Genomic DNA, 16,521 nt, shown 5'->3' on the forward strand with positions numbered 1-16,521 from the left:
GAGGGGAGATACAAGCCAGCTCTAGCCAGGAGGTTAGAAAAAAGAGTGGGAAAGCGAAGGGAAAGGCGCCTTCGCCATTTTGAGGGTGGCTGGTCATGGAGAAGCAGAGCTCAGAAGGTATCTGAAAGAAGTGACTCTGAGGAATAATATTTAAGAACCGTTTATAAGAATGTTTTGTTAATACGCAATAAAAAGTTTTATAAAAGAACAAGAAGCATTTGTGTGGTGATCTGAAGAGGACAACGACCAGTCCTGACAATACCAATACTAAAAAGGACTAGTTTGTAGCAAACCCTTTCCTTCTCACAACACAAGGGGACCACCAAACCTCCTAGTTAAAATAGATGCAAAGACCATAGCAGTATTATCACTCCAGTTCCTGGGAGAATAGGAATGTCTTCACTTTGTGCCGAAAGATGTCTGTGTTTGTGCCCAGCAAACTTCCCTGGGGAGAGCATTCCACAAATAAGGGGCTGCCACTAAAAAGGCCCATTCACTTTCTCTTGGAAGAATCAAAGAATTGTAGAGATGGAAGGGACCCCAAGGCTCATCTAGTCCAACCTCCTGCAGTGCCTTGAAGTTCACTGGGTGATCTTGGCCAGCTACTCACTCTTAGCCTAACCTACCTCACATAGCTGCTATGAGGATAAAATGGGGAGGAGAAGTATGTAAGTCACCTTGAGCTCCTTGGAGGAAAAGTGGGATATAAATGCAATAAGTAAGTAAGGCCATCTGATGGTTTTGAGGTCCGTGACAAAGCAGTGCATGAGGGACTGCTGTCCTGAGCCATGTTTGGACCTGGAGATGAATTGACAGCCAGCATAGCTGGCCCAGAATTGGTACTGTATGTTTGAATCACCTGGTGTCTGTTGATAATCTGTCTGCAGAATTCTACACTAGCCATGGATTTTGAACTGTCTCTAAAGTCAGCCCAGCATATAACACATTGCTACAATGCAACCTGGGCTTATGAGAGTACAGATCACTGAAGCCAGGATGTCTCCACCCAGATATAGACACCAGCTGTAGTTGGTAGAAGGCACCCTTACCGTTGTGCCTGCTGTGGTGACAGTAATGGATCTATGAGAACTCCCAAGCGGCTAACTTTAATCCTTCGTGGGGAGTGTGGTCACATCTATATTTCATATACATCAGGTTTTTCATCCGCTTCCACATTACCTATTCACATAGCCAGCATCCCAATACATCTCTTATTGCTGAACTCGCAATTGCTAAACCAGGGGTGGGAAAAGATCCTGCTGGAAGGCAAGATCCAGAAGTGACCCACCCTCCACAGGTCACTTGGACAGGTGAGTGGTGCTGGCCACCTGTTAATCATTTGACATATTATTATTTCTTAGCATTTCTATATTTAATCCAAAGGAAGATTCTTCCATGAACTTTGCTACGCTGATAAGCCCAAGAAAGGTGAATGCGGTTACCCCAAAATGGCCTGGCAGGATCAGGCCTGAGGACCACTGCACTAAATACACGTTAGAACTGAAACATAAGGAAACTAAGAATGGTGAAGGGCAAAACCACCTTTTTGCTACTTGCAAATCTTATCTGTATTTTTTAGCCAAAGAACCAGAGAAAAGCATTGGTTGGTTGTTTTGTCCACTGGTAGATGGCATTAGGGATTCAAGGTATGAGGAACAGAATATGACAACAGCTGAACGGTGTCAAGCTAAATACAATATGACCGCATCTTTCAGCAACACTCTGCTGGAGGGAGGCTGGTTGAAATTGCACAAATAAAATCCAAGCAAGGGGGAGAGCCTAGAAGTTGTTTTTGCACTAAGTCCATTGGGGCTACCCAGCATGGAAAAAGCTTTTAAGCTCCCCACCTTGCTTGCTGGGCAAGGCCCACTCAGCACACCTGTTCTGGGGTGCTCTTGCAAGATCTCACGGGGCCATACGAGTTCCCGCAAGATCTTGCGCAAACATCCTAAGCCTTCCAGAGCCAGCGCCTTGCCCTCCAAGCAAGGCAGAGAGCTTAAAAGCTCTTTCCATGCTAGGTCTGCTAGGGTTTCCTGGTGGTCAAGGAGCTTTTAAGCTCTCCGCCTTGCTTGCTGGGTGAGGCCCACTTGGCACACGGGTTCTGGGAGTAAGGGGTTCAGACTGAATCATTGGGCAGCTGCACACTTGTGGCACAGACTTGCTTGAATAAACAGAATTCTACACACTTAAAAGCACTGGAGAAACATTTGTATTATTACATTGCAAACAAAATGGAAAATTAGACTGGGCCATATGCTGTGGCATGAACTGGAGCGTTCAGGCTACAGGGTGGGGTTGCCTGATCCAGGCCTCACTGCTACTTTACCCTTGCAGAGCAGGAGATTCCACCCCTTCCATTCCGGGTTCCCCTGCCCCCCAGCATTGCACAGAACACAGGCCTTGTGCTGGTTTCCCAGGCCACGCCCACGTGGCAGCCAGTTCCCAACCGCTGTCAGGCTAACCAGATTGCCTCCTCCTTGCTCAGAGCACGCTGCAGTCAGGATACTGCAGCCTTGACAGGATGTGATTCAGCATCCTGTTTTTAAGTATCTGATAGAGTCAGCAGCTTCTGCCTCCACTTCTCCTTGCTGACTTCAGCTGCAAGATCACAGCCCGTGGGATGGCACAGCATGGCTATTGTCTTCAGGCGTAGCCCCCCTCCCCCCCCCCACAGGCTGCTAAAGCCTCCATTCACTCAACTTTAAGCACATTCACTCAAAGTCCTGTAATTGTGACTGACCTATAACTGTGACCCGAGTCATGGACTCCACACTATGCAACCCACATTTTCCATAATGTGTTCAGCTTCCTAGATTCAGCCTTGAAATGGAGGCAGTTGTTTGCCTGGAATGCTAGCACGTATTTGTTTGGTGCTTGTGTGGTAGTCTTGAAGGCTATATTGTGGCTCCTCCTCTTTTTCTCAGCTGTAGCGCTAAGCTGCGTAAATGTGGCTGGCCCTGATTGTGTGGTGGACAGTGGATGGCATCAGATAGCCTCAGGGATAGGAAACCAGGTAGCGAGAGGAGGGGTTTGCACATACTTTTCCACAATCCCTGCATGGGAAGATCGCCTGGCCTTTCTCTGGATACACTGTTGTGCCCAGATTACTTGAACTTGCCAGAGTCTTTCTCTTATAAGACTCATTAGAGCTAAATCCGTCTTCCTTAATGTTTGATGGAGTAGTGACTTGCCTCCATCGAGGGAAAACATGTCACTGTCTTGGACCAAGTGAGTTCCAACTGCTCCGACTCACCCCTTAGCCTCAGAGGCCATTGTTGGCCTTTGTTGCCTAGTGGGCAAAGGCCAAAGGGGCAACACCAAGGAGGAGGGCAGGATATGCCACCAGAATAACCCTGTTGCGATAGGGACACATCATGTCATTTCTGTTCCTCTTGAATGAATGTGATTTTTAAAATTGCAAGCATGTTTTGTAAACAGCTTTGAGAGCCCTTTGAGACTGTAAAATGGAGTATAAGGCCCTTCTTTGTGTGCCTCCTCCGTGAGAGGTATGGAGGGTGGCAGTACCAGAAGGGGCCTTTTCTGCAGTGGCTCCCCAGTTGTGGAATGCTCTCCTCAGGGAGGTTCGCCTGACACCTTCATTATACACCTTTAGGTACCAGGCAAAGATGTTCCTCTTTAACCAAGCCTTTGGTTGATTGACATTCAGTGCCCTTTTAAAATGTGTTGGGGCGTTACTGGGTTGTTCTTGTTTTTATTTTGATTATGTATTTTGTGTTTTCATACTATGATTTTATCCTGTGAACCGCTCTGAGAACTGCAGGTATAGGGTGGTATATAAATTTAATAAATAGTAGTAGTAGTATAAGTAGATAAATAGGTAAACGGTGGGAAGGTAAACGGCGTTTCCGTGTGCTGCTCTAGTTCGCCAGAAGCGGCTTAGTCATGCTGGCCACATGACTGGCCGGAAGCTGTACGCCGGCTCCCTCAGCCAGTAAAGCGAGATGAGCACTGCAACCCCTGAGTCATTTGCGACTGGACGTAATGGTCAGGGATCCCTTTACCTTTAGTAGTAGTAATAATAATATTCTAAATAAATAATTGGTGATCTCCTCTGCACAGGTAAAATATACTACTTTTTCACACAACACATCATTAACTGATACTGTTTTGTTACTGTAAGATCACATAATAGCCACTGGCTTAGATATTGGAAGAGAGGTTTGTCAAAGTAGGGCAGAGAAGTAAGCAGGATGCTTCAATACCATCAAATGAAAAAGTTTTCTCTGCTGATGAAAATGAAGAACAAATAGCTGATTCCCAAGATGTAAATTATGGAAGTTATGAATGGACATTAGTGAAACCAAGTACACATTCCACTTCTAATAAAAAGTCAGAGTGTAACACATTATAAAAGAGCATCAGATAGGGGATTGGCCTGCATGCCACAACTGCCACTGCTGGCTTGATTACTGAAGAGGACAAGAGGCTTGTAGTTGGATCACATAAAGTCAAGAGGGCCTAAGAAATAGTTATGAAAGCCCTGGATTATCTGTGTCAGAAGGATGAAATGGACTGCATCTTCTTAATAGCCATGAATATACAAATAAAGTTACACTAAAAACAGACAGTTCAGATCAGCAGTTCCCCAGCATCATCGTAGAACAGTATTATTTCATGTGCAGTGAACCAGGTGGAAGAGAACTCTACCACTACTCTGGAGAAAGGCTCGGGGGGGGGGGACCAGTTGAAGTTATTACTCATAATCTTGTAGATTTTGTGAAGAAGGGCACTGATAAGAGCTTGCAGGCCATTGGAGGTGATACTACAAATGTTAACACTGGCTGTTGTGTAGAGGTCAAGCTTGGTCATAAGTTGATCTGGTTGGTTTGTGCCGTCCACGCCAATGAGTTACCCCTGCGACAACTTGATTACAGCAGTCAATGGGAAGACCTTGTCTATCAGCAAGTGGACAGTTAACATTCAAAATGCTAGACTCTGCTTCAGAACTTGAAATTGATCCTTCATTCACCAAACTCTCAACTGAAGAGCCTATTGCTTCACTGAGTGACAGTGTTATAAAGGATATATCTACTGATCAAGCACTGTGCAAATGCTAAGCATGATCTTAATGTTCGTGTTCTGTTGTGCACCCTCTTTTTGGAGTGCTTGTTCTCCTGGGGCGGTTCCACTTGCCCTCAGCAAGGCATTCCTTGTGGATTGTGCCTACGCTACTTAAGCCTGTTTGCTTGCTTGCATTCAAATGGCCATCCTTGAAAATGGGTCCTTTGTGTTTGTATCTAAGCCTGCTGCATGATGGGAGATGAGAGATTAAGCTCGACTCCCCCCAAGGTGGGCCTGGGACGCTGCACAGTGTGGCTTTTCTCCTTGTGTGGAATCCTCTCCTGTGGTGTGTGTGTCTTGCAGCTGACAGAAATGTGCAGATTGCAATCATGATGAAGCAATTCCGTGTCACCATGGCAGAGTTGGCTGGCATTCCTGGCAGTTTGTTCCTGCTGGGAAATCTGCCTTTGTGGGCTCCCTGATTGATTTCCTCCTTCCTTGCCCTGAAAGAGCTTTTGCATCTGGCACCGTGAATGGCCTGCAGTCTCTGAAAACACTGCTTGGAATTCTTGGGTAGTGAACACAGCCTACGCCCTCTTGCTCAAACAATACCCTGCTCAGAAGATAACTTTTGTTGGCAGAGTGCTGCAAGCATTTGGAGCGAAACTTGCCAGCCGCTCTCGCTTGCTGCCTGCCCTTGTATCTGAAAGGCAGCGGAGGCCTCATCAGATGTTACCTCCAGAAAGGGCGCTCACCCTCCTGGCCAAAGTGTCAGTGTGCTCCATCCTGTAACTGTCTTTGCTCCTTGTTTCAAACATCCCCAAGGAGCATCAAGAGGCTGTTGGTTCTTCCCACAGAAATTTGACAGCAGCTGCCGCTGGTCAGGGGTAACCAGTGGCAAATGGATGGGTGGAATTGTGCTTCCTTTAAGAGAGGCTATGATGAGAATTCTCTGTGGGGCAGCCTGCCTTTGACACGACACATTCTTAATAAAACTATACTCATTTTGGTATAATCCAGCATTTAATGTTGATCATTTAATTCAAACTCTTGAACTGTGTCAGACTACACAAAAAGCAACAAATTTTAGAGCTTGCTAAGCAGCATAAGACTAGGTCAGCTAGATCAGACCAAAGGGGCCTCCCTTGTGCTTGATCTGAAAGCTGCAGTTAGAGCATAATGCTGCAGCATGACTGCTGACAGGAGTGAGACCCCGTCAGCATAGAACATCTGTGCTCAGCAGTGGTTGCTGATTTGCTACCAAGTCCAATGCATTTTTATTAGTATATAAAGCTCTCAACAACTTGGAGCCAGTTTACCTGCAAGATCCCTTGACCCAATATGGCCACCTGACTGCTTCAATCTGTGGAACTGGCATAAGACCCCTTCCACATTTGTAGGAAACTGATCATTTAGTGTGGCAGCACTCACACATCAGGCAGGCGTATTCACTGTATTCTTTTCATCACCTGCTAAAAGCATTTTTATTATTTTATTATTTATTAAATTTGTATACTGCCCTTCAGCCAAAGATCAACAGAAAAATACAAAATGAGAATACAAAATGCATTAAAAAACCAGTAATTCCTCTCCCAAGCTTGTCCAGATATGTATAATGTTGACATATGTTTTAATCTGTTTTTAGTTTAACTTTGATTTTAATTCCCCTGTGAATGTTTTAAATAGTAGTTTTTATTGATAACTTCATTGCTTTCTTTTTGTAAACCACTTTGAGGGTTTTCCCCCTTACAATCAAGTGGTATATACATTTTATGAGATATATAAATAAATAAAATAGGTCTCCCTAGCTCAGCCTTTGTTTCCAGTGAGGGCAAGCAGATGCCTCTGGAGAGCTCACATCCAGATCAGGGTGAGGGCAGCAGCTCTTCCTTGAGTTCCATGTGCTACACATGACTGATGGTAATTGATAGACCATTCATTCATTCATTGGTTCAATCTGCTTGTAAAGCATCTGTTCCAGAGACTATCAAACATGTTTTGTGGCAGAGGCTAGTTCCTTCCAAGTGAAAAAGTACAAATGAGGGGACATTTAGCTTCTTCCTCCAGTCATGATAGATTGTGCATAGTTCATTAAAACTATACATAGTCCCAACGAGGATGGAAGAAGGAGATAGTGCATTAAGGCAGCCTTTCCTAAGTTGGTCAGCCTTATGGAGTTTACTGTGGCCAGTAGTTGGGGGTGATGGAAATCGAAGTCCCAAAAACATCTGGAGGACCTCAAGGTAGGGAAGGTGGCTTTAATAATTTAAATGGCTAGATACAGCATGGTGAGTCCGTATCTAATCTTTGCTAAACAGTCAACTTATCCATAGCTGATCTGCAGTGGAAACTTGTATGCTTTGTAGGTCAAGTGTCTTGCGCAACCTAAGTCCTGTTGCTGCCAAAATCGCAGCTGGTTGTGGTTTCTCTTTGGAAAGTGCAGGCCCAGCAGAGTTGAGGTTGTGATATAGTCTTGAGCCTGACTTTCTCTCTCAGGTAGTTGGTTATAGCACCTGTCTGAAACGCCTCTTGGGTGCCTTGACTCAGAAGACTGCTTCTGGCACTGGACTGCATGCTGCAGAAACACCATCAGGAATGCAAATGCCTTCCTTTCTTAATAGAAGTGTTGGGAATCTGCAGAATGGATATGTTGATTCACCATATCTTTGCTGAATGGATGGCATCTCTCTGAATGACAACGCAAAATCAGCAGCAAGCTTGGGATCCCACAGCAGTTTCTTTGGCAAGCTTAAAGGTGTCACAGCCAAATATGAGCTCTGGTAATTCAATCCTGGTATCTTAATTTCCTCTTGCAATTCCCATTAGATGTGGCCTTCCTTGCTTCCTGCTTCCCAGCTATTTGTTTTTTTAAAAAAATAATTTTTATTGGTTTCATTATACAACACCAAACATTAAAACAACAAAAAAGGCAAACAGAACACGAAAAAGTAAAGAGAAAAAAACAAAAAACAAAAGGAAAAACAGTACATAACATAAGATACAAACAAATTAAACTTACAGTAATTAGATAACTAAATCACATAACAATAATTGACTTCCCTTCAACTCGGTTTTGGAATATATTACAATAAATTTACTATCTGCAGTTTCATTTTCTTAAAACTCTTTACGTCACAAGCGTTATATCGAGCCTACTGTGATTTTTAGGTTTTTTACATCTGTTTCAATATATGTCATAAATTTGTTCCATTCATTATTAAACTTTGTACCATTTTGATTTCTTATTTTCTGTGTCATTTTTGCCAACTCTATATAGTCAAATAGTTTAGATTGCCACTCATTTATAGTTGGGATTTTTGCTGTCTTCCAATTTTGTGCTATTAGTGTTCTACCAGCCACTGCTGCGTATTGGAAAAGTGTTTGGTCTTCCTTTTTAATTTCTTCTCCAATTATCCCCAAGAGGAAGGCCTTGGGTTTTTTTGTGAAGGTATATTTAAATATTTTTTTTAGTTCATTGTAAATAGATTCCCAAAACTTTCTAATTACCTCACACGACCACCACATGTGATAGAAATTGCCTTCCTTGATCTTACATTTCCAACATAATTTGTCCCCGGTTTTGTACATTTTATCTAATTTTACAGGCGTAATGTACCACCTGTACATCATTTTATACATATTCTCTCTAAGTGTTGTATATGCCGAGAATTTCATACCTTTGTTCCAGAGCTTCTTCCACTTATCAAATTCTATGTTGTATCCAACGTCTATTGCCCATTTCACCATTACTTCCTTTATTTCCTCATCCTTGGTGTCCCATTCAAGCAACTGGCTGTACATTTTTGATAGGAGTTTTGATTTGCTTTCTAATATTTCTACCTGGAATCTGGATTTTTTATCATTCATCCCGTTCTTTTTGTCCTCAGTCCACATAGCATTAATTTGGTGAAATTGGATCCAACCTGTCAGTTTATTCTTTACCTCTTCATATGGCCTAATCTTCCATCCATTTTCTGTTTTTACTAGCAAATCTTCATACGTCCATCTTTCTCCTTCAATGTTTGTTTTTTTAATTGTCAATATATCGATGGGTGATAACCACCAAGGGGTATTTTTTTCCAGCAATTTTTTGTTTCTCTCCCATACTTCCAACAGTGGCCCTCTAATAATATGATTAGAAAATCCTTTGTGGACCTTTTCCTTATTGCGCCACAAATAAGCGTGCCAACCAAATCTTATATTGAATCCTTCTAAGTCTAACAGGTCTGTGTTTTTGATGACAATCCAATCTTTAACCCAACAAAGGCAGGAAGCTTCATAATACAACTTTAAATTTGGAACTGCAAATCCTCCCCTGTCTCTTTGATTTGTAAGTAATTTGAATCTAATTCTTGGCCTTTTTCCTTGCCAAATAAATTTGGAGAGTATTTTCTGCCAATCTTTAAAAACTGAGGTTCCCCTGATTATCGGTAAATTTTGAAATAAAAACAGCAATCTCGGTAATAAACTCATCTTAATTGCTGCCATTCTTCCCAACCAGGATAGCTTTATTCTGTTCCAGGTGTCCAGGTCTTTCTTTATTTCTTTCCAGGTGTTTGTGTAGTTGTCTTCCATTAAATTTATATTCTTCGCCGTTAGCCAAATTCCGAAGTATTTTATTTTTCTAGTTGCTTTAATCCCCGTCTGTGATTCAAGTTGGTTTTTTACCTCGTCTGACATATTTTTGGTCATCATTTTAGTTTTTACTCTATTTAATTTAAAGCCGGATAATTTTCCAAATTCTTCTAGCAAATCTAACACTTTACCGACACTTTTTTTTGGGTCTTCCAGCGACAACATAAGATCATCGGCATATGCTTTTAATTTGTATTCTTTCACTCCAATTCTTATACTGCGTATCTCCGAAGTTTTCCTTATCTTATTTGTGATTATTTCCAACACCAAAATACAGTGGTGCCTCGCAAGACGAAATTAATTCGTTCCGCAAGTTTTTTCTTCTTGTGAGTTTTTCGTCTTGCGAAGCACGGTTTCCCATAGGAATGCATTGAAAATCAATCAATGCGTTCCTATGGAAACCGCCTTCAGACCAGGTCCGGGGACAGTCTGTCCCCCGACCTCTTCTGAAGGCTGGGGGGAGGGGGGACAAGGGCTTTTCTTCCCACCGCCAGCCTTCAGAAGGCTGTTCTGAAGGCTGGCAGTGGGAAGAAAAGCCCTTCTCCCCACCTCCTGCCCCGCAAGCTCCGGGGACAGGAGGGCTTTGCTGCTGACCGCCAGCATTTTAAAAGCCCCCGGGACAGCGGAGACTTCTCCGCTGTCCCGGGGCGATCTTAAAATGCTGGCGGGCGGCAGCGAAGCTTTCGCTGCCGACCCCCAGCATTTTAAAAGCCCCCGGGACAGCGGAGGTCTTCTGAAGGCAGGCGGTGGGCGAAAGTCTTTGCTCCCCCCCGCCTGCCTTCAAAAGCCGTCCGGGATAGCGGAGAAACGTGCTGCGCTTCTCCGCTATCCCGGGAAGGCAGGCGGGGGGGAGCAAAGACTTTTGCCCCCCGCCGGCCTTCAGAAGAGGTCCAGGACCTCTTCTGAAGGCCTGTGGTGGGCGAAAGTCTTTGCTCCCGACGGCCAGCATTTTAAAAGCGGTCCGGGATAGCGGGAAAGCGCAGCGTGCTTCCCTGCTATCCCAGACCTCTTTTAAAATGCTGGCGGTGGGGAGCAAAGCCTTTCGGCCCCCGCCAGCCTACCTGGACCTCTTCTGAAGGCCGGAGGGGGGCGAAAGGCTTTGCTCCCCACCGCCAGCATTTAAAAGAGGTCCCCGGAGATTTCCCTATGGGCTTTCTTCTTGCGAAGCAAGCCCATAGGGAAATTCGTCTTGCGGAACGACTCAAAAACGGAAAACTCTTTCGTCTTGCGAGTTTTTCGTTTTGCGAGGCGTTCGTCTTGCGAGGCACCACTGTAAACAAAAGAGGTGATAGAGGGCACCCCTGTCTTGTACCCTTTGAAATTTCAAAGGATTCTGTTAAGTTATTGTTGATAATTAATTTAGCGCTTTGTTGTGAGTAAACTGCTTTTATTCCTTCCAGGAATGTGCCCTCTATCCCTGTCATTTCCAAACATTTTATTTGAAAAAGCCAGGATACATTGTCAAAAGCCTTTTCGGCGTCATTGAACATTAATACCGCGGGAATTTCATTTTTCCATTCTAAGTATTCAATAAGGTTTATTGTATGTCTTATGTTGTCTTTTATTTGCCTATTAGGTAAAAAACCAGCTTGATCATTGTGAATGAATTTAGCTAAGCACTTTTTAAGTCGACTCGCCATTACATCTGCGAAGATCTTATAATCATTATTTAATAATGAAATCGGTCTGTAGTTTTTGATGTTAAGTTTATCTGAGTCAGGTTTCGGTATTAGCGTAATATGTGCTAGTGACAGCTTCAGGATTTCTGACAATACCAAGGCACAAGTTGTCCAGTTCTTTAGCCCCTCTCTACAAGTTAGGCTGCTTTAATGGGCACAGTCCTGTAAGTTGCCACCATATTTAAGCTCTTTGCCTTGCATGTGTTTAATTTGTGAATTTTCAGCTGGCTGGCTGCCAAGTGTGTAAAGCTGTGATTACACAAGTTAAATGTGTGCAAGTTGTGAGTTGAAGGGCTCTTGCCAAGATGGTGGATAAAAATGGTTTTCTGTTGCTCCAGAGGGTAAAACAAGAAAAAGGATTTAGGTCAGGCATAGGCAAACTCGGCCCTCCAGATTTTTTGGGACTACAACTCCCATCATCCCTAGCTAACAGGACCAGTTGTCAGGGGTGATGGGAATTGTAGTCTCAAAACATCTGGAGGGCCAAGTTTGCCTATCCCTGATTTAGGTTAAACTTATTTAATTTCTTAAACACATTAGTCACCTTTTTTTGCCAATGCACCCCAAAGCAAGTTACAGCAATCTAGTCATCCATCAATAAAACCACCATAAAACAAAACATAGAACAAATCAAAAGTACATTCTTATTTTTAAAAGCCAGGATTAAAATACCCCACCCACTAAAGGAGCCCACAGATAATTAAAATCCAAAAACTTTGTTTCTGCCTTGTGCCTAAAGATGAGGAGAGCATTTTTCCCCAGGCAAGGAGCCACCAGTGAGAAGGCCCACTCTTGTGTTGCCACCCTCTAGAGCCCCTGTGGAGGGCGCCCACAGAGAAGGGCCTCCAGTGATGATCACAGGGTCTGGGTCAGAGTATAGGTTCAACATCCTGTTTGACAGTGGAGCAGACTGTGTTGGAAGGTGATGAGCCCTCCTTTGTTAGAGATTTCGAAGCAGAGGCTGGATTGTCACCTCTTTTCAAGGATCCTATAGCAACAGATCTCCTGCATTAGCAGGAGGAGGTTGGACCTTTGAGACCCTATCCAGCTGTACAATTCTAAATTGACTCTCCTTCCTTGGAGGTTTTTAAGCAGGGGTTGAATGACCACCTGTCATGGATGTTTCAGCTGAGATTCCTGCATTGTAGGGGGTTGGATTAGATGACCCTTGGGTTCCCTTCCAACTCTGCAATTCTATGATTCTATAAAATTGACCCAACAAGAAATAACAAGGCTGTTGTTTTCCATACAAAAGCCTAATTGTTTGTTTAAAAGCAGCCTTATGGTCACCTATTTGCTACTGAAATGGTGCCCAGCAAGGAAGTATGCAAGGTGAAATCTTAACATAATGAGGATGTTTTACTCTATATGCAGTGCAGAACTGGGGTTTTTTTTGGGGGGGGGAGTTTTACTTACTCATCTGTCAGTGTGACACTTCTTAATCTACTGAGGTTCAAATGAATTTGGAGTTCTTTTGGAGCCCAGCTGTTGGACTGTACTTTTCTTCCGAAAACAAGAGGTGCTGCTGCTGTTTTACAGAGCCTGAAAAGAAGAAAAGCCTGTAGGAGCTTAATGATTTGATGAGCTTCAGCTGGTTTTCTCCCCCCTCCGTTGCCCTTTCTTTTGAAAGGCCCTCTTTCATCAGGATATGTTAGGGCAAGTGCTTTCTGAGCCAGGATACGGTGGGGGGAGCACAGTGTTCCGTAAAAGCCACCCCTTCCTGGGTAGCATCAACAGACTTGGAGAGTCCTCTCTCCTTCACTCAACAGTTGGTGGCCGTTTTCTCCTCTTCTCTTTTGTCTTGCCAAATAAATAATAAAATTGAGTAGCGAGAGGATGTTGGTTATGAACCTTTCAGATTTCGCTGACTTCTGCCTGTCTTTTCGACCAGTGCAATGCTTCTGCTGCTCAAAGAAACCCCGTCCAAAATAGTATGTATGGAACGTTACCCCTCCCATTCCCCTCTATGGCTTTGCTTACTTGAGGTTTCTAGGTTCTGTTTAGGTTTCTTCTCCTTAAGTGAAATCTTCTGTGTCGTTGTGTTTATTTCAGATCTGATGTTTTGGTAACTAAAATGCAAAGATGTAAGGTTTCTTTTTGTGTGTTGTTTGCAAAATTGCTAACATATAATTGCTAACACTTGCATTTTAAGCTGTATAGAAGCAAGCCTGATTTAAGTCGGTTGGGGGTTCATCTTTGCTTGTGCTGTCTTGGGGCAACAGCCAGAGAAGATACTTTGCAGGCAAACTAGTGTGAGCAGAATGTGGTTTGTGTGTGTGTTTGGGATGGGTGCTCAACACAGATGCTCATGTGGTCCTTGAAAAGATGTTCATTTCCTCCTAAAAACAGTCATTGCAATACATATTTGCTGGATTTCCCTATATTGCCATATTTGAGGGCAACTTTGATGATGTTTATGTTTGTGGCAGTGAAAATGCCATGTCATTTGCTTGTGAGGCAGCTGCTGAAATCCGGGAAGCATGACTATTTTATTTTACATTTTTCACTATCAACAAGCTTCTTGAAACATCTTGAATGCCTTTGCCCTGTCCAGTGGTGACCGCATGGCCGCAGAATCAAGGCATCGTCTGTGGACTTCGCTTTCATTAGGCCTAGCTGTAGAATGATCTCATCAGTGCTTGATAAAGCTGCTTGGAGTTTGCGGGCAGTTGGCAATTTCTCTCTCCTCTTTATCATAAACAGGAATTGTGTATTGCCGAGCTTAGAATGGCAGGAAATGTTAGGAGAGATTGCCTGTCGGGATTTGTGGCTAATGGGAGAGAGGACTCTTCATCGCTTGGCTTTTCTGACTTCAGACTTTTTTTTATTTAAAAAACTGCCATTGTGCACCAACATATCTCCTTATGTGCTGTCCAATTGTTTTCCACAAAAAAAATTTTCATTGTTGGCCTGTCAATGAGCTCATATTGGTGGGAGGTTGTTAGTTTCTGAGGCTGATCTTGAAGAATGAATTATAAATTTGGGGTAGGGGGGGGGGACCTAAGTTCTTCCGGAATAAAAAAGATTGTGTGCTTATATTTATTTTTATTTTTATTGTGTTGCAAGTGTTGTGTCTGCTGAAAAGCCCTCTTTTCTCATAAATCCCAGCTGTTTCCATTGAGGGAAGTTCCCAGTCAATTAGAAATCTGTTTTTTTAAGCGGGAAGGAGTTGAATGTCCCCTCTATATTTGAAGGACCCCGGTTCAGTTCCTGGCATTTCCAACTTAAAAGATCTCAAAGTTGGGTAAACCCTTGTCAGAATAACACATTAGAACAGGGCTTCCCAAACTTGGGTCTCCAGCTGTTTTTTAACTACAATTCCCATAATGATGTCCAAAAACAGCTGGAAGCCCAAGTTTGGGATATCCTGAATTAGAGGAACCTTCCCCAAAGCAGCTGGAGATGTTTGAGAAAGGCTGCAGTAGAGAGCTGCTACTAAGCACAGCAAGCCAGTCTAGGTTAGGCAGACCTCCCTTTTTTCTTGAGATAGGACCATTCTTTTACAGCCTTTTAAAATGCAGAATCTCTCACACATGTGCAGTTTTGGCTGGCCAGGTCTGGCGAAATGAATGAGAAATGCACAACAGAACCAGCCTGCCCTTGCCGGCGTCCCAGTTTCTCTCAGTCACAAAGTTTGGGTTGTCCAAGCTTTATTTTTGTTCTTCCCTTTCATCCCATAATTTTTTTCAAAACGTGCAGTTGGAAGATGGCATGAAAAGGGGGTGGTAGTTTCCTCTCTAAATCCCAAAGAATCATCTGCAGTTGAAGTTTTTAAAGAGCAGCTTGAAACTGCATGCTAAGAAACAGATACAGTGGTACCTCAGGTTAAGTACTTAATTCGTTCCGGAGGTCCGTACTTAACCTGAAACTGTTCTTAACCTGAAGCACCACTTTAGCTAATGGGGCCTCCTGCTGCCGCCGCGCCGCTGGAGCACAATTTCTGTTCTTATCCTGAAGCAAAGTGCTTAACCTGAAGCACTATTTCTGGGTTAGTGTAGTGTGTAACCTGAAGCGTATGTAACCTGAGGTACCACTGTACATTAAAAGTTCATACAGACAACTGTTCTCACAACCTGGATTTTTATAACCAAGTGTTGTTGAGTCACTGAATTGGAGGGTCACATCCTCCCCTACAAAAACAGCAGCCAAACATGAAACCCAGTTGGAAAGTTACATAGAAGGCCAGCACCTGCAGCCCTGCTGCCTTTAAAGCCCTCTGCCAGCAGCAAAGCATCACCAGCCCATTATGACAGCCAGCCGTTTAAAGCCTGGGACTTTGCTGCTGACTCTGGTCTAACAAGGGCTCAAGTGTTTTGAAGAACACAAGGCACAATCCTTTTGTCATGGTAATTGTCTTGAGATTTCCAGAAACACTGGAAGCGCATGACACTCACTTTTTCCTCAAGGGGAGAGGAACTTTTTTGAGGAAAACAGATAAAAATATTTCCAATGTTTACTTGACTATTGGTATGCCATTTACTTGCTTTGTAGCCTTTGACTTGAGAAATGAATATATGAAATAAATGTACCTTCAGCTTGTTACATATGTTATAGAAATAAATTGGGAAAATGAAATCATCTTGGTTTATTCTCTCCCCGAGTATCCCCAAATAGGGCACAAATGAAATAATTATGCCATAGTTCTAATGCAAGAATTGGAATGGGGCTTTATTGTGAAGTCTGTAAATGATTTTCATTGCAATTCTGACAGTGTTTTACAAACCGGTGGGATTGGAGTTTTGGGACTGCCCCCCCAGGCCAGTTTAGGTGGAGAACACGTGTGTTGCATGGATTTCACCCTTGCCAGCATTACTGAGATAATCCAGACTTGCTATTTACCCTCATAGCCCTCCCTGTTGCACCCCCTCCTCGAGCCTGATCTCCTGCATCTGTTTGTGTTCCAGCTTGAGTGAGAGTTTTTTTATGGTGAAAGGTGCTGCACTATTCCTCCAGCAAGGAAACAGCCCTCAAGGTCCACGAAGTCTTACTCACCTTCACAAACATGCTGGTAAGCATTGTCACAGCAAAATGTTTTTTTCTTGGGCAGTTCTCATGACTTGGGCATAACCTAGGAAAGATAAACGTGGGGGGGGGGGATACTAACTTAAGGCAGTGGTTTTCTGTAGATTGATATGTTAAAAATGTTTCTCTCTGGGAGCCAGGGAAGGAGTGCTGGGTCCTGTTT

General features: G+C 43.4%; 1 protein-coding gene across 5 annotated transcripts in view; it reads left to right on the forward strand.

Moving 5' to 3' along the window:
* Positions 1-16,521, forward strand: part of SSH1 (slingshot protein phosphatase 1) — a 53,732-nt gene that overhangs the window by 14,615 nt on the left and 22,596 nt on the right. For 3 of the 5 annotated variants that reach the window (XM_053361064.1, XM_053361067.1, XM_053361066.1), the window contains exon 3: positions 16,241-16,344. In XM_053361064.1, coding sequence (XP_053217039.1) covers positions 16,241-16,344 — 104 coding nt within the window. Of the gene's footprint in view, positions 1-12,748; positions 13,268-16,240; positions 16,345-16,521 lie in introns of those variants that run through there. The other 2 variants (XM_053361065.1, XM_053361068.1) reach the window with 2 other exon arrangements.

This window comes from Podarcis raffonei, chromosome 13 (genome assembly GCF_027172205.1).
Source record: "Podarcis raffonei isolate rPodRaf1 chromosome 13, rPodRaf1.pri, whole genome shotgun sequence".
NCBI lineage: Eukaryota > Metazoa > Chordata > Lepidosauria > Squamata > Lacertidae > Podarcis > Podarcis raffonei.